General features: G+C 36.0%; 1 protein-coding gene across 1 annotated transcript in view; it reads left to right on the top strand.

Annotated features, from left to right (window-relative positions):
• Positions 1–627: 627 nt before the first annotated feature.
• Positions 628–19,185, top strand: part of LOC148950223 (uncharacterized) — a 101,444-nt gene continuing 82,886 nt past the window's right edge. The window contains exons 1-4 of the mRNA XM_089092249.1: positions 628–736; positions 5,859–6,040; positions 12,992–13,269; positions 14,712–18,354. Of these exons, the coding sequence (XP_088948375.1) occupies positions 12,997–13,269; positions 14,712–18,354 (3,916 nt within the window). The 5' untranslated portion in view covers positions 628–736; positions 5,859–6,040; positions 12,992–12,996. The remainder of the gene's footprint in view (positions 737–5,858; positions 6,041–12,991; positions 13,270–14,711; positions 18,355–19,185) is intronic.

The raw sequence follows: 19,185 nt of genomic DNA, 5'->3' as shown, positions 1-19,185 counted from the left end.
TCACAATTAGAGTTACACTAAATATTTGGAATTATAAAAACCAATTCTTTTGATGCATACATTGCTATTAAAATTCGGCTTTGTGGAGTTTCGGTTATTATTATTACGAGTCGTTCTTTGTTTACAATTCGTTACCAGGAACTGTTTAATTTATCCAATACAGCAAAGAATTTTTCTTTGATGTTGCTGTTCATGCAATTTAGCTTTCAACAGTCTTATTTAAAAAAAAGTGCTATCTACGAAAGAATATAGTCCAACAGCTACTTATTTAATTTAAATGCAATAAATTCACTGTTTAACATATCCACTACCAATAAAAGTGACAAAAGGTGGGATTTATGAGAAACCCTTTTCCAATCAAGAAGTCGTAATACCGCACATCTAAAGGCTTAAACATCACTCACACATGACGAGAAATTAAATGGTCAAAGTAACCGCAAATTATTCAAACATGATTATTGGTTTTAATCGGCTGTGAGTTATTTGCTTTAGGTGCCTGTTACAAAAAATCCACCGAAACTATTTCTACCAACTTTCAGTTCCGAGTAGCAATCACATCACTGCTATCAACCCGTCTTTTATGATAATGAAGGGAGATCATCTTCGAAGTAGGTCGTTGGGGCAGTTTTAAGCTCTTCACTAAAAGTATATGATACTAACTTGCCAACGCATCATTCTTTATTGTTACTTAATTCTTGTGTGAACTTGAAAATTTATTCAGGCTATTACAAATTTGGTAAGTGATATTTTCCGGGCTCCTATATTTATGTTCGCATCCTTAGATTCCAAGCTGTCCAACTGAACCATTACTTTTCTTTCATTGCTTAGTACTTTTTTACTTAATCATATTATATAATTATTTCATTTTTATGTAGTTTTGCTTTAGTCTTTTAACCACCGCCAGTTTTTGCTGGGCAATCATGTATGAATATAGATGAAAACATATTGAAATTATCAGATAGACTAAATTGCCTTTTATAAAGGTTTCAACTCAAAATAATCGTTCTGGGTGCCATTTGACATCTTATAAAATAACCTAGACAGATATTATGTGAAGTTTTGCAGTGCTGCAATTTCCCTGAAACCTATTTTCCGCCATAGCCCTTGAAAGCCATATTAGCTAAAACTCCAAATTTAACTTTAGGTTTAAAGCTATTAATTCTAAGTTAAACATAAGCGGTAAATTTTCGTTATTCATATTATTGACTTACGAATAAAGTAAAAATACCACTCGATGCCCTTTTTTATGCTCTTTCCAAATATAATAATCATTTTTGTCGGAAATGAATTTTACCCCCCACCCCTATATATACCAATTCAGGGTATATATTTGCACATTAGGGGGTGGGGGTAAATTTTTTTTCTGACGTAAATGAGAGATAATTTGAAATTTTCCCCCCACCCCCCTAATGTGCAAATATATACCCTGAATTGGTATATATAGGGGTTGGGGCTAAAATTCATTTCCTGCAAAAATGATTATTATATTTGGAAAGAGCATAAAAAAAGGCATCAAGCGGTATGTTTACTTTATTCGTAAGTCAATAATATGATTAACGAAAAATTTACCACTTAAGCTTTATAGGTTCACTTATATATCTATTAGTGGTGCCTCAATTTTTTATTCTTTTTTTCAAGACAATAAAACATACCTCTTTTGAATAAAGAATTTTAGCGTGCATTTATTTAAACAAACAAGGAATTACAACAAATATAATATAAATTGATTCTTTTAATAAAATCGCGAAATAAGAAATGCGCACATTCAAAGCAATCTACACGACGGGGTTGAGGATGGCTTCAGCCAATTTGAAGACCAATAATTACGAAGACTATTCATGTGAACAATCAGTAAGTTTGTGCTGAGATTCCTCCTGTGAAGGGAATACTGTAATGACAAAAGAATAGCACCATTATATTTTTCAGTCAACAATCTGTTTGGCCAGAATGTCAGATTTCAAGCTTGTAATGGCAAGTCATATTGTTTGGAATATGATGCCCCAATCAGCTAAAAGGTGCCACTCTTTTAGGTTGTTCCAAAAAAGTTTAAGAAATGTTGGCTTCTTGGAGGCTGTATAGTTATTTATTTTTTATTGTTTGCAAGGCCGTACTCAGGATTTTTTTTCGGAAGGGGATTTTACTAAAAAAAAAATTCGGCGGGGGGGGGGGGTAAACAAAAAACCTCAAAAAACGCATACAAAATTTGTTTATATCCATTTTTGTTACGTTTTTACGATTCAAAAAAAAAATTCGGGGGGGGGGGGTCAAACCAGGTACCCCCCCCCCCCCTAGATACGGCCCTGACTGTTTGTACTATTTTTTTTTTAGCAGGATCTATCGGAGTCTGTTTAATTTGTTTAATCAGTCTAATCCATTTAATTGTTGTATTCTATTTTTTTTTCTTCTCTCCTCTCTGTAAGTAAGTGATTTTTTTTTCTCAGAGTAGTAACTCGTATATCTTTCTCCTTCTTTACCGGCCAGGGAGCCTTTGTGGGGAAAACTATAGAAGATTACTGTATTTGTATGTGATTTAATCATGAATAAATCTTATCTTATTCTTATCAAATATAGTGGTTGCTCCCGTTGTATTCGCCAAGAAAATTCTGACTGAATATTGAAATTTAATCCAAAATTAAATTTTAATAAAAATTTTGAACTCTTAATCAGAAAAAGTGAAAAAAAATCAAATACTTCAGTCATTAACCAAGAAAAAAAAATTATGTTAGTTAAAAACAAAGAGAAATTAATTAAAAAAGTCCTACAAAAAATCAAATCAAACTTATAACAAATTACCAAAACACAAGTACAGCTATTCCCCTTAAACTCTCTGTAGATTTAAGTGTCATTATTGTTTTTTTCTTAATTAATGGAGATGAAGAACAAAAATAGGAGCAACTGTTAGTTCAAGCACTACTTCGTCTAGGTTTCCATCCAGAATTGAAGTAAAATTGAAGGACTTACTGAGTAGTGAGTATGTGACCTTTGCAGCGTTATATATTACTCCTGGAATGTGTACATTGTAAACACATTAAACGCGTGCGATAGAATATACAAATATGCCATGTAATTCACAGTAATGCTTGATCTTAGTGCTAGGGATCTTAGCGTCAGATTAAAGCCTAATTTACAAAATAAATCTAGTGGTCCCTTGCAGGGAGGTATTTGTGCAGATGATGTCGATGTGAAAATTTATGTGCTTGCTTAGAAAATGAAATATTAACGGTATAAGCTATTATAAGGTGGACAAGGACGACGCAGTGGTGCCAACCAAGGCCGTATCCAGGGAGAATAGGGGGTTTGAACCCCCCCCCCCCCCCAATGTTCGTCCGACTCGTAAAAACATAAAAAAATGAGTATAAACAATTTTTATGCGTTTTTTTAAGATTTTTGTAACCCCCGCCCCCGAAAAAATACTGGATACGGCCCTGGTGCTTACTTATGAAAATGTAGGTAGGGGTATGTTTTTTGAATGGAACCGTAAGAGGATATTTCTCAAAATATAGGGGTGGGGGGGGGTTTGTTTTTTTTTTAACGAGGAAAGAAAAAAAAATTTCCTAGATCTAATGGAGTCAAAATTGCCCCCCCCCCCTTCTCTATGTAGAGCCAATGGTGTTGCTCTGTTTAAAAAACAATATATTTCCCCCTCCCATATTAAGGTCAATTGAAAAGTTGAGAGCCTGGGGAAATATATGTATAGTCTAACACAATCATATTTTTATGCTGATTTGAAATTATTAAATTTTAACTTGATCGGGGTTATCCCAAAAATAATGATTTTCATTATAAAGTCTCCTGGAATTTACAAAATTAGGGAAAACCAGGCGGGGACGGATCTTGACCTGTTGGCGCCCAGGGCAAGAATGAAATTTGGTTTCCTCCAGTCAACAAACCCATTATAGATGTCAAATTGTGTTTGTTTTACTTCTCAAAAGAATATATTTATTTATTGTATATTTTATTCATTTCATTATTATTAATATATTTTATATAAATTCTTATATGAACAATAAGGTCCAAGATAAACTCTTAGATTCCACGTGACAACATTTTATTGGTGACATAGCACACATACAGTTTAATTTATATACAATCAATCTCATACTACACTAAAACTTAACTTTACATGGTTTTCTCGAATCAAATGTCTCTGTAATGTCTTCATATGAATTATGAAAGCTGCGAAACCATATCATGTTCTATGTGGACTATACTTAAGTTTCTAAGTTCTAAGTATAATCCACTCTTCTTCTAAGTAATCCACTTCATGTTTCTAAGATAGTTTCAAAATTACATTAATTTGCTAAAGCTTCTTTCATTTGATCAAATCAAAAAGTGTCTAATGAGACAGTACCTCCTACGAACCGGTACTCTGAGCAGGTTGCCCCCCCCTATATCTGTCCCTGAAGCTCAGAATCAGCATTCGGATTTCTATGGGAAATTATACTGGTGACTTCTCTGTCTCAGAGAGCACTTGAAAAGTTTTCCAAAAACAACAAAGAGATGCGTAAAAACTTAAGGAGATAGCTAAATTCCTAATGATATTACAATAACTTAATCTTGATAAAGGCTTATAGTGACTGATTTCCCTTAAAAAAATCTGAATGTCTAAAGGCGTAAAAAAAGAAACCTGAAAAGGCGCTTTCTTTACGACTTAAACATCTTGATTAGTACTAAGGAGGTGGAACTATCTAACATGTAAATGAGATAGATACTTAGTCCTTAAACGCACTAAAGAATGTTCTTGATAGTGCTTTGCTAGGGATTTTTTTTGTGGGTGGACAGATTTATTTTAAGTTATGCAGACATCGCTGTCATAAAAATGTGTAACAGTTTAAATTAAAGATCATAGGAGCTGATATGTACCTTAGCTATAAAAGATCAGGAGCTTATTGTTATTTTCTTTCCTTTGCTTGACGTTTTTCAAAATTCCCGATAAATATAGCCACTTCGTTGTTAACCAGTTGGTTTACCTTCCGCGCATTTATATTCCCGATAAATATAGTTAGTTGGTAGTTACAATGGTTTCATTTATCGAAAGCCTTCCAAAACTTTTCAACAGAAAATATATTGTCTAAAGCAAATGAAACTAAATTAGCTTCATCATTTTTGAGAAAATGCTTAAAAAGACTTCTTATCATGTTACTCTTGCGGTAGAGCATTCATTCTCGAAGCATTGAGACCAAAAAAAAATCCAAACTTTGGCATAAAAAGTAGCCTTTTGGGTGGGTGACAGCCCCTGATACAGAAGATAGTTGTGTAGCGGGAGTAGCACTTAGATTTTGTCCGGTTGTTTTCCAAGCTCTCAACTTTCGATTTGGATTAATATGGGACGCAGGCCACTCTTTGCAAGGGCTAAAAATAACGTGCACAATAAATAATATGATTCCTAAAAAATGCTGCAGAGTAGCCAGGGCATGCTCAGCAAGCGATTACCTCTTGTTTGAATCTGACGACCTAAACGAGGGGATGCCATGAGCTAAAACAGTTGGTTCCGTGTTTTTTTTTTCGAGAAGACAAATCGACAAAAATTTACCATATTAAAGCACAAATTTTGTTTTGGGGTTTATAAGTTTCAAATTTAAGTAAACATTTAGATACAAGATAAATTTATTAAGGATATTATTTACAAGGTTAATTTTGCTGGTGCCAAGTTATGTAACATGCAAAATTAAAAGAAAACGAAAACAGTAACCAATTGACTTTTTCTTTCGTTTTTTTTTAGTAACTTGGATGCAGAACAAGCAAATATTAGTTTAAATCCAGCAAAAATTTCGATCTAAAATGTTACATTCTTTAAAAGGTTGAACCAACTTTGAACTACAGATTGATACGTGGCTGACATTTTTGTTTGCTTTTAGACTTTCCGTTTGATTGAACAATCATCAGCTCTGTATTGTTACAATTGACACAAAGGTCACAAGTTACCGGGAGAAGCCACTGAACTCTTGGAAGTACCTATGCGAAGCGTTAAGTGTCTGTAAGCCTTTAGTTTGACATGGTTGGATGAGGAAGAAGGGATTAAAGGATTAAGTAGACTCAGGCAAGTCCTCTAATCAAATCTGCTCCGGCAAAAGGTTGAAAAAGAAAATTGATGTTCCTTAAGTCAGACGAATTTAAACTTGGCTATTTAAGTTGGATGAAAAGGGTTTTATTTCAAAAAAGAAATTACAATCCGGCCTTTTGCAGGATTGAGAAAGTGACGCAGCATAGTAAACTTTCTATTTAAAAGTCAAATTCTAATCATATTATGTTTCATACTATAGTAAGCAATAAAAAATAGTTAAGGTTTATTATAAGTTAGAAATTGCAAATGTAATAATCACTTCCATCTCAATTGCATCCTAACCCCTTCTCATTGGGAACAGATATAGCCCTAAGCTGGATACTAAAGTTTGCTGGTTTTGTGGGTTTTCCAGTATCTTTTTGTGCTTGTTCCTCATCAACACACTGCCAAATTTGAAATTTCAAATTAGCCAAAGCTAATTTGAAAAAAAAATTCGCGAACTTTGAAAATATATCCTTGGGATATATGCGGACCAATTACGGGGGAAGTAGGACAATTGCGATCATTATATTTTGAAATATCATTGAATGAAGAATCTAATGCTATATTTGTTTAACTATCCTGATAGGTGCTCTTTAATAAACCTTAACCATACAAATAGTTGTCCACTGCAATAGTTGCTTACAAATTGACATTAAATATTGTGAAATAATATATACAAGGAACAATATGAACAAATTACGGGGGGGGGGGGGGCAATTGCGATTATTATATTTTGAAATAGCATCGAATGAAGAATCTAATGCTATATTTGTTTTAACTATCTTGATAGCTGCCCTTTAATAAACCTTACCCATGCAAATAGTTGTCCACTGCAATAGTTGCCAACAAATTTATATTAAATACTGTGGAGGGATATAAACTAGGCACTTATACTGGGCCTTTGGGCAAATTGAAGGGGAATTTCTTTTCTAAATATTTTTAAAATCATTTTCGAGCAGAAATAAATCATCGCGCAGAGGTAGCGTTGAAGCGAGCCAAGAAAGGTTTTGGCTTGAGTTCGGCAAGCCTCCCACTCTGAAACTCAGAGATTGCTAAAAAATTGTTACCTCGGCTTGAGTAAGTCATTAGCACCAGGTTATATAAGCAATGAGAGTAAACTGGATATATAAAGCAAGATACAAGGGGGAAAAGGAGGAAAATTATGATAAAATGAAAAAAGTAGAGAACGCCGAATATCTCAACAACGACCTCTATCAATCTGTGTTCTGTGCAGCACGAAAACACAGAAACGAACAAGCTAAATGCAAGAAAACCACTACTACTACTAACAACTCACCGCAGCACTAAGCCGCCTTTGGCCAACACAGCTATGCACGCTCCTCCTGCATCCCAATCTATTCAAACCCTCCCTCTTTACACTCTCCCAGGAAGTTCACATTTCCCTTAAATCTTTCTTTACGACATCCTCCCACCCTAACTGTGAAGGACCTGCCTTCCGTTTAGGCCTAGTTGGCTGAAAACACAGTTTATATAATTATCCAGTATGATCTTTCCCTATGTCACCCATTATAAAAACCCAGACCGAGGTGCGAGTGCTCCAGAGAACCTATAAACATAAGTGGCATTAGATCTTTTCACGCGTAGACAAAGAATAATCACCTACGGAACAAGTACTGACAAAACCACTTGGCCGGCTCAACCAATAATTGGACAATAAGTGCATAAATAAGTGGGAGGAGCTTTTTGTTCGCACCGACAATGAAGAGCCAGAAATCATCTGCGGTAAACTTACTGGATAATTACATAAACTGTGGCTGAAAAGGACACTGTTTGGCAATCTGCCATCCTCCACCCGCAGATTGTGCCCTAGCCATGTGAACCTTTCTCTCATTATAGCCTAGAAAACGGGGTTGAACCACCCTTTTCGTGCAGCCTACTGTTTGAAATACGGTCAGTCAGTTGGGTACCCAAAACAATCCGTAGGCAATATCTCTTGAAAACATCTAGCAAATCTTCCTCCGTTTTTTGGAGCGCTCATGCTTCAGAGCCATTATTGGCCATTGTCATCTACTGTAACTTCCAATTTTTAATCTTGGTTCGCAGGTGCATACGCGGGGGGGGGAGGGTGTGAGAATTTCTGGGGACTTCTTATTCAGATTACCAAATACAATATTTGGTTTTACTATTGGGTCTCCCACCAAAAAAATAATTGCCTACGTGCCTGGCTGACGGTTTATGCAGGTCCTGCCTGAAATGTTCGAGTAATTTTCATTTCATCACTGACCGAGCATTTTTTTCTTTTTTTTCCTTTCTGTCTTATTTCATAACCCAAATTCACTTTTACTTCCTGGCTGAAGGGCCACGAAACGGAGATCAGCATCGCCGGTTTGGACCTTAAGGGTCTAGTCCCGTCATACTTACTTACTTACTTAAATTCACTTTTAACAGAATAACTATCGAGAAGTTATCCTAAACTTTAAAAGCTATCTTTATGGCATTTCCTCTCTTCACTAAAAGAGGATCGGACAGTTCACATTACATTGGTGATTGAAGGTACCACCATCTCAAATAGGTGAACCAAAACATTTCAAGGTTCTAAGTGTCTCATCTCCAATTATGTTCCTCCCGCTTAGGCTATCACAAAAATAGACTTAATTGGATGGTGTATCGTTTTGTCATATAATGCATTGTAAAGAAGGGGCCATTAAAATAGACACTTAGAAATTAAATATCAATAAACCATTTGACTTTCAATTAATTACTCACTTTTGCTATCTGTTGCGTGATAGCTATTGGCGCCAAGAAAAACACAATCCGTCAATTTTGATTAATGGGCATTTATTTGGATGTCATGAAAAGATTGATTTTGATTCACATAACTCTGCATGATTATGTTGTTTGTCTTGAGGATTTCCATTTTCATTAAAAAAAAAAAAAGAAATTCCAAAAATGTTTTTGTTTTCCAAACAGTTTGTAGTAACGAACTGCAAGTAAGAGGTGAATTGTGGTAATAGTATTGTCGAAACTCGAAAAAGGAGTTATAATAGCAACCTGTGCACTAAATGAATCAATTTTTTAATGATAATTTAAATACTGAAATTCAAAAAGTTTAAAGTTACCCGCCAAAAGTTACGAGCCTGATAATATTTGCCTGGTTTTTGAAAAAGGGGGAAACTATCCCGAAAAGGAGAGTGCCCTTGATTAAAATTGCAACATCATATTCAGCATGTCAGAAAATCCTTTTGCAGAGCTTTAAAATCTTTATCTACAAAAATAAAAAATTTTGAATTTTTTCAAAAAATGGTAACAGAGTCGTGTTTATTCGGTTTCTTGTGCAGCGATGATGATAAATAACCAAATATCCTAGAATATCAGGAAAGAGCTCGTTCTACCATTTTGTGGCGCGAAACGACAATCTTGGCCTAAAGACGGTCAAAGAGATGTTGAATATAAATCCTCACATAGCCAATCAATTTAAAATCAAACAGTTCCTGGTAACGAACTGTAAGTAACCGAACTCTAAAACGGAATTTGATACCAATAGATACATCAAAAGAATCACATTTTTATGCTGATTTCAAATTCATAAGGTTCATCTCGTTTAGTCTTAACCATCAAAAGTTACGCGCCTGAGAAAAATTGCCTTATTTTCGAAAAAAGGAGGAAACATCCCCTAAAAATTATAGAACTTTAATGAAAATCACACCATCAGATTCAGTGCATCAGAAGACCCTACTGTAGAAGTTTCAAGCTCCTATCTGCAAAAATGTGGAATTTTGTATTTTTTGCCAGAAGAAAGATCACAGATGCGTGTTTTTTCTTCTTTTTTTTTTTTTTTGTTTTTGTTTTTTGTTTCTCCACAGGGGTGATCGTACCAAACCAGTGGCCCTAGAATATCACGGGAGGTCTCATTCGAACTGAAATTAAAAATTCAAGTGCCCTTGTTAAGTGACCAAAAAAATGGGCAACTAGGCCCCCTCCCACGCTCATTTTTTCCCAAAGTCCCCCAATCAAAATTTTGAGATAGCCATTTTGTTCAGCATGGTGTAAATATACAGTAACTATGTCTTTGAGGATGACTTAATCCCCCACAGTCCCCATGGGAAGGTCTGCGAGTTATGAACTTTACCCAATGTTTACATATAGTATTGGTTATTGGGAAGTCAGTGGCGGATCCAGGGGGGAGAAGGGGGTTTACCCCCTAACGTAGTCTAAAGTAGTGTAATTTATTTAATTAACGCAAGTTTGCGTTAATTAAACTCACTCCTAACGTAAATTTTTTGGAATAACCTATTTTGCCCCCCCCCCCTAAAAAAAATCCTGGACCCGCCCCTGTGGGAAGTATACAGAAGTTTTCAGTGGGGTTCTTTCTGGTAGTTTGGGGGTGGGGGGATTGGGGGTTACGTGGTAGGATATTTTCATAGAGGAAGTTTTCATGGGGGAAGGGACAGTGCTATGAAGGGGACGCTGGATTTCCCAGCATTATTTAAAAAAAAAACGATCAGAAATTAAATAATAAAAAAAAAAATTCAACTGAAAGTAAGGAGCAACATCAAAATTTAAAATGAACAAAAATCATTACGTATATGATTGGGTTCGCCCCCTAGTCATTACCTCGCTTTTTACACTAAATCGATTTTTTACACTAAAGTTTTTTGTACTTTCATCTGAGCTATTTATTCTAATTAACGGTCTTTGTGATTAATGGGTCATTTTTAAAGAATTGGAATACAATTTGAACTTTAGTGTATAGAGCGAAGTATTGACTAGGGGGCGAACTCCCTAATATACGTAATAAAAATATAAGAATATAGAAGTTCGTCACGTAAGTTAATTCGTAAGTTACGTCAGAACAAAATTTCGATAAAGCCATTTAGCCAAAAAAGTAAAATCAATATGCAAATTTCGTTTTAATTATTCATGTACAGTGGCCACCAGTGGTCCATGGACCACAGGTTGGCGACTGCTGCAGTAGAATATATAAGAGTGATGTTCTTGATATTAAAAGTAAAGATTACCATCTAGTAGTGCCCAGGGTTATTACAAAGCTGAAATTTACGAAGGGTAACCGTAACCACCTTCCGAGAAGCTCTGACGTTGGTAGACTCCAGGATCAGAATTAGAGAGAAAATTTCAAGGAACAGTGAATACTAAACGGAAGAGTTTAAAATTTGACAATGTAGAAGATGGAGATGATAATTTTAGTAAAATGGTCTGTGAAGTCAGAGATGGTGTCTTAGAGAAGAAGGTTAGGTACGCAGCAAGGAATATTAGTGACATTACTTTATGTTTAATGTAGTGGAGGAGGTTAAAATGTGGTGATTTATCTATCACTCAAAATCATTTGAGTGATAGATCATGTGAAAAATAAAAGGAGTGCAAAGAAAGTGGAGATGGGCAGAACACTTTGAGAATGTACTAAGCCGTGATGGAGTTCCAGGAAAATATGTAGAAAAGAGTGAAAAGGTTTGTGACACTTTGAATGTGAAGGAAGATTTATTTTGTGAGGAAGAATTAGTGACAATACTAAGAGGATTAAAAAATAACAAGGCCACAGGTGCTGACAATGTAGTAAATGAATTTTGTACATATGGCGGTTGCAAAGTTAGAGATAAATTATTGATGATTATGAATAAGATTTGCGAAAAGAGTTGGACCTAACAAATTTAGGAAACTTTAGTTAAATCCCTCTGTAAAAAAAGGTGATAAGAGTGAGTGGGGTAGTTATAGAGGCAATATCCTAGGTTCTGTAGGAAGCAAATTACTTAGTATGATGATACTGGGTGTTTTTTTCAGATTTCAAATTTTTTTGAAAGAATATCCTTTTCGACCAACCATCTAAGATCAAGCAAAAAACAGGCCGTCCCAAACGGGGTGGAAGGATGTCTTAAAAAAAATCGAAGCGAAATTGGAACTTCTTGGGAGGGTGTAAAAAGGTAGGCTTTGGATAGATTGAGATGGAAGAGAAGCGTGCGCAGCTGTGTCGGTCATAGGTGGCTTGGTACTGTAGTGATTTGCTAGTAGTAGTAGTAGTAGTAGTATTCAATTCCAGCTACTCTTTTATTTACAGTAAGAGAAGAAACAATTCGGAATTTTATAGAAAATCTTTATAAAATGTTCACCTGGTGTAATTTTTCATAACAAATTGTAAATACTGTTAGCCAATACCTGCTAATACAAAATATCAGCTAATGGTAATATGGTAATAAATGGTAATATGGTAATAATATGCTAATGGAAATAAAATAGTATCTCCTTCCTTTTTTTCTAACTTCTAATGTCAAGAAGCAAAATGGATTCATTTGTCGACTTGCAAATCCCAAAGTAGGATTATCTATACATTTTTGCCTAAGATGAACATAAACATTATTCAAAAGAATTTCAACAAAATTGTGGTAAAAGTGCTTGGAAATATCAAAAACTGCTAATGTTGACATTCAATCGAACACAATTCATAGCCCTTCCAGTTATTTGAAATCTGGCAGAAAAAATACAAAATATGACTATACCAAAAAAAGGAAATGACAAAAATGACTGTGATAAAAAGATTAGCACAATTTTTTTAAGCATTTGCTCTGTGAGTGAAGAGCAAATAATTTTCTGTCAAAACTTTTTCATTATTTTGCTTATTTACAGAATACACTTTGTGGATGTATGTGAATTTTTCTGTATTTTTGTGCAGTAATTTTTATCATATAATCTCGAAGCTATAGTTACTGATGTATGATAAATAAGTACCAAAACTAAGTGGAAAAAAAAGAAGAAAACAACGTCATGCGGGGACCAAAGATCAAAGCAACGCACCGCAGTGAGTGGAATGAGCAGAGGAAGGTATTTTCTTCTGTATATGATATGACCATGCAGAAGAAAGATAATACTCTGTAATCCTAATGAACAACATGAAACGTACACATTAATTTCAACCTTAATCTTTCTTTCAAATAAGAAATTGTTTATTTGTTCTTCATTTATTTAATCTTTTAGGCGAAATGCTCGTCCATTTCATCTGTCATATCGTACTACTTGTACCATTAGCTCAGTCTCTTCGTCATCCATACACCGTTAATGGCACTGCATCCTCGAAGTTAAGACCTCTGCCAACAACTCGGAGACCTCGTGTAGTCCTAGCACTAACTCCAACTACAACAGAATTCTTGATTACAACTTCTAAGCCTGTAGCATCAACTTCTCTGGCCCCATTATTAGAGGATGACGACTTATCCAGTCGTGGCGGTAACCAGATATCCGCCGGTTCATTTAAAGTAAGTAATTAATTGAAGGTAGTCTTCACATTTCCAATTTTTAAATTCCATATTTTAATTTTTTTTTTTCGTAGCTTAAAGGCAACTCTTATCATGTCTAACTGACTAAGTAAACTAAATCCTGACCGTTCAGTTTCCGACAGACCTTTTCAGTCCCTTTCATAAGTATTTTCAGTGCTTGACATTTCCTATTCCATTCTTTACATTAAAAAATTAAATTCAGAAATAATTTGTATGGATTATTGCATGTTTTCAGTAAATAAAAATAAAATATAGCGTTGAAAGTAAAGAATTGACTCACTATATGAGAATAGCACCCTTTTTGTGGGGGGAGGGCAAAAATCCCTATTTAAATAAAGAAAAAACAGAAATTAAAATAAATAATTAAGTTTTACACAAAGAAACAGCTATGATAAAACTAAAAAAAAACAACAAAGGAATAAAAGATTATCCTAAAGGGAGGGAAGTGTATTCACAATCCACAAAGATCCAAAATTCAAAATTTCTAGAAAAGTGTCAGAGCGGGAGTGTACTGTTTTTGTCTTTTTCTTTGTTCTTAGCTGGGTTTAAAGAGCTGGGAGAACAAGCATACTCGCAGAAACCTATTTCCGAGGGGACAGAAACTCGACAAATGTCAAAAATGGGAAAATTATTGGTAAATATGTTAGAAATTACATGAAAATAATACAATTCTTGAGTTTTGCTGGGATACAGCCACTGCCCCACGCCCGTGCAGTACGAAGTTGTTCATTTTAACGTAAATCCTGAGTTTTAAAGTCACTATAAGTAATGTAAATAGATTGTGATGTTAGGCCGCTGTGACAGGTCACTTAAAATCCTTTGTTAATTATGGAAGTTGATGTCAGTTACTATAAATGCTGTCTAAGTGAATGCTTGCAAGCAATAATAATAAAAAGCCCTGACAACGTTTATATACTCACACTTTATAGTCACCTGATTTGCTCGTTCTTTTGGGTCAATTTTTGGTGAAGGGGTTCCTAAATTCATACTAATCTAAAGAGCTTTTCAAGGTAAATTGAGTCGATCAAAAAAAAAAAAAAAATTTAAATGCAATCTTTTGACCCAGGGTGTGTCAATCCGTTTATATTTGACTCTTGTCCATTTTCCTTGGGAAAAAGTAATTTTACAGAATAAGTAATTATAAAAATATGAGAAATGTGGAAAACCAACCGAGAATCTAATTAGAAAATACAGCTAAATAAACTACTACCTTGTTTAATTTGTTCAATATTTGAACTACTATTTGAAATAAAGTTAAATAGTCAAATTAATTTACTTTATAAGTTGTATTGTTGAAAACTACCGGAATCTGTGGGCCCTATTGAGTACTTTTTTCTCCTTTTTTTCGTTGGGGTGGGACAGGGTTCAAAATTAGACAAATGTAAGGATAGTGTATGTAACTTATGATCCTTTTTTTTTAGGTAAATCGAGGTTCGGCCAACGATCAAATTAGACTAAAAACGGACACTGGGATCTTCATAGTGACAAGTACACCCAAGATAAATGAAAAAAGACGGGAAAATAATAATATTCAGGTCAATCAAAATTCTCGTGGAAACAGTGGCAACCGTTTGATCAGCTCCAAAGAAACATCATATACTTTCCCTGAGCTTGCCCCACCTCCTCAGCACAAACAAAGGGATTATCTAAGGACTTCTGTAAAGAAGCCTTCATTTGCTTCTTCAGTGAGCACTAGTGATCCCTATTCAAGAAATGATTACTATCCAGCAGAGGTAACAGGAAAGGATATTTTAGCCAATGTACCAAGATTATATGAGGCTCCTCCTCTTATAGAAAATGTTGACGTTCGAGCTCCAATTATCTCAAATAAAGTAGAACCTCCTTTTGAGACTAAGAAAGAAACGCCAGTGTATTTTGCACCAGGTTCTACGTTTAAAGGTTATGTGGTGTTAAAAGATGATGACAACTCTCACCGGCAAGACAATTCCTTCGTAACAGTAAAAAAAAGTTTCTTTGTTAGCAACGAAGCAGCTGATACAAATACAAAAGGACAAAATCAATTTCCGAAAGAAACTCTACTTCCAGATATACGGCGCAACGACGAGCAGCCTGATTATATTCGATTAGAAACACCGAGTAGAAGTAACAAGTCGTTGTTTGAACTAAACAATGAGAAACCGCCGGTATTAAAAACTGAAATAATTCGGGAGCAATCAAACAAGCTCATACAAAAAGAAGCTGTAAGTCTTTTCGACTTGGAACAAAACCGATTTCAAAAAATTGCAGATACCTCAGAAAGCCTTTTTGAACAAGGTCGTGACGAAAGACAGAGGGCTCCGTATATTTCAGCACCAGGGGTAGAAGATAGACGAAGGCTTCCATACGCGTCAGCTCCGGAGGTAGAAGAAAGACAAAGGCTTCCATACGTATCAGCACCGGAGGTAGAAGAAAGACAAAGGCTTCCGTACATATTAGCCCCAGAAATATCAAACTCACCTCAGCCCCCCGCACCACCACCATCTCCAGGAAGAAATCAAATTAGTTTTTCTTGGGCTTCGCTGGACGCTGACCTAACTGAATCCACAGATATTGGTTCTATAATTTCTAGCATACCGAAAAGCTCCAGAGAAAAAGTGGAAGCACCAGCAGCCTACTCAGCCCTACAAGAACCTATCGGACCCCCTAGTCCACCAATAGTTTTGCCTCGAAACCACCCTGCACCTCCAATTCCAGCTCCACCTTCACCACCAAGTCCGCCTGCACCTCCAAGTCCTCCAGCACCTCCCAGTCCCCCTGTAACACCGAGTCCCCCCTATACCCCTAGTCCATCTGAAACTACGAGTCCTCCATCTCCTCCAAGTCCACCTTTGCCGGATGAAGGGCACTCAAAAGAAAAGGGATGGCTACCATCAAATCATGCATCATATGATGGTAAACCACTAGTTGTCATTTATAATGTTCACTCAGGTGGGGTACAAGGGAAAGGACCATACGAAACAGGGATAAATATAAACTCCAACAGTGCACCATCCGATCAGATAACAGCATCGTTTGGACAGTCTCCTCCAGCAACAAATAATGTTCAGTATAGTAATTCTATTCCACAAGGACCATCTGCTGATACAAATTTTTATTTGCCTTCACAACCAGCAACAAATTCAATTCAAAATACAGCTCAGATAGCAACATCCTATGGACTATCTCCTCCAGCTACAAACAATGCTCAATTTAGTCAGCCTCTCCCACAAGCACCATCTGCTGCTGCAAATTCATATTTGTCTTCACAACCAGCAACAAATTCAATCCAAATTCCAGCTCAGATAGCTGCATCCTATGGACCATCTCCACCAGCTGCAAACAATTTCCAATATAGTCAGCCTATTCCGCAAGCACAATCTTTTGCTGCAAATTCTTATTTGCCTTCACAACCAACATCAAACACAATTCAAAATCCAGTCAATCCTACGTTTGCTTCACTACCAGTTACATCTTATTCTCTTCCGGCTTCACAACCAAGCTACATCTTAAGCCCAGCACAACCTGTTATTCCCCAGCAGCAAGTTTTTGCATTATCACCAGTTTCGTCTTATTCTCTTCCTGCATCGCAACCGAGTTACATCTTAAGCCCAGCAAACCCTGCTATTCCTCAGCAGCCACAGACCTCCTATATTACAAATTCACCTGCCATTTCGAGCCAACAAATTTCAAATGCCCAAGGGATCTACAGCATTGCTCCAGCAGACACTAATTATTTGACTAATCAGCAAGCAGCAAATCAGGCCACTCAATATAGCAGTGGCTTAAACTGGGCTCCTCCTTCTTCTCCCTCAGCACAGCAACAAATAGTATCTTATGGTGGTCAATTGTCAGCAAGTCCAATAAGAACTGTTGTTAAAACCCGTAATCGTTCACCTACTTCTTCAAATTCTGCTCCCCAAAATAACCCTCAGCCACCATCACCTCCTTCAATATTAGAAAAGCTCAAGAATCTAAAAAAAAAGAAAAAGTCTAAGAAAAATAACAGCTATTCTCTTCCATCATCCCCTCCATCATCACCATCGAGGCCATCAAATAGCTATGGCGCACCACAGGCACCAGCAGTTACAAACTCCTATCCAGCTCCAGCTGCCCCTCAGTCAAGTTATGAGGCACCCCAAGGTCCTCCTATAACCAGTTACGATGTCCCACAATCCTCTCCTGCAACAAACTATGGCGTACCTCAATCTGCTCCTGCAACAACCTATGGTGTGCCGCAATCAGCTCCTGCAACAAACTATGGTGTGCCCCAGTCCCCTCCTGCAACTAGCTATGGTGTACCACAAAGCCCAACTGCGAATGACTACTACACAATATCTTTAGCACCTTCGAATTTAGGAGCATCTCAACAGCAATCAAACTCGCAAGTTGGAGTTGGGTTGGCTCAGCAGTCTAATTATAGGTTATTTTCCATACCATCTTCTTATTCAGGAGGAGCTCCATCCCTGCCTAGCGCGCCATCGCTTTCTCAGTATCGAGCCGATAGACGACTTTTGTCCTCGCAGAAACTAAACAAACGCAGCAGTTATGAATATCATCCTCCTAAGTCATCATATGGAGTTCCACAAGATACAGCATACTCAGAGTCTTCTTCTGAGGAAGATGAGGAACCATATGATTATTATCTAAAACCATCGTCAACACCTCCTCCTCAAGATCCAGGTTTAGAGGATGTTGTAGAGCAATACCTGCAACCAGTTTATTATCAACCTCTTCCTAGCTTCCAGTTTACGCCAGTAATGGCAAAAAAGCAAAAGAAGCATAAGGAAAAAGGAAAATTTAACTTTATTTCAAAATTTCTGAATAAATGTGAAAAAAAAGAAAGGGAATGTGGGTCTAATTCTGTGGATGATAATAGTTTCCGAGAAAGAGCTGCCCAACAAGAATTAACGTTTAGTGATCCCACTGCCTTATTTGGTCCAAATGAGCAAGTAAACTTTCAATATCAATATCGAGGGGACCCTAATCAAGGACCAGTCGAAGAAATAAAACGTATTTTCTACGCAGGAGCTATAATCCTCGGAATCCTCGGAATATTTCCTCACGTGGCCTTAGCTGCCAGAACATGTATGTATTTTTAATACCCTTGATTTAATTTGTTTCTGATCAGGGTAAATTTCTTTGACTGTGCGTGGTGTCTTGGGTTTCAAAAAAAAAAAAAAAAAAAAAAAAAATCAGATTTGCCTTTATTGTTAATCAAAGTTCTTAAGAGCAATGATATGATACATTTGCTTCTACCTTTTTGACGATTAGTTTCAAGAATAATTTAAATTCATTTAAAGTAAATTGTTACTTCCAAACACATTCACTGTGAAAGATTGTTTTATACTTAGAACTCTATATTGTCAAGCAAATAATATTTTATGATGCCTGCATATAAAAAAAAATATAATTCAAAAATGAACAAACCTTTTACGTTTACGCTACGAGCCGTTATCTGGATAATGATAATCATGTCAAGCTTTTATTAAGTGGCAGTTTCGCGGTCATTAGGAATCTTTATCATAAACAGACACTTTATTTGTGACTGAACCAGAAACCAAGCAAATCTCGTCTAGAGTAATAAGAACTCACAAAAAAAAACAAAAAGACAAAAAACAGCAAAATATGCCAAATAAAATCCCTGTAGATAAAAGCAGAAGAAACTGCTAGCGAAACTATGAACACATCACTTTACAATTTCACTATGATAATTAAGTAAAACGATAATTTCGATGGACCATTGAAGAAATAAAACAAGTGCCATAACCAAGAGCCTTTCTTTCTGAGAAAATCTGACTGTTTGGTACTTGTGTCTTATAGCCACACACTCAAGTTCTGTCGAGAAGTGAAGTTTGGTTCATGCTAATGAAATAAAACAAAATATGAAGAAGATACAATAGTTTACCAGCTCAATGG

Source organism: Artemia sp. Qi Xiang Cuo, chromosome 7 (assembly GCF_049724085.1).
Source record: "Artemia sp. Qi Xiang Cuo chromosome 7, ASM4972408v1, whole genome shotgun sequence".
Classification (NCBI taxonomy): Eukaryota; Metazoa; Arthropoda; class Branchiopoda; order Anostraca; family Artemiidae; genus Artemia; species Artemia sp. Qi Xiang Cuo.
The sequence above is the reverse complement of the archived record's forward strand: the minus strand, read 5'-3'. Positions and strand labels throughout refer to the sequence as shown.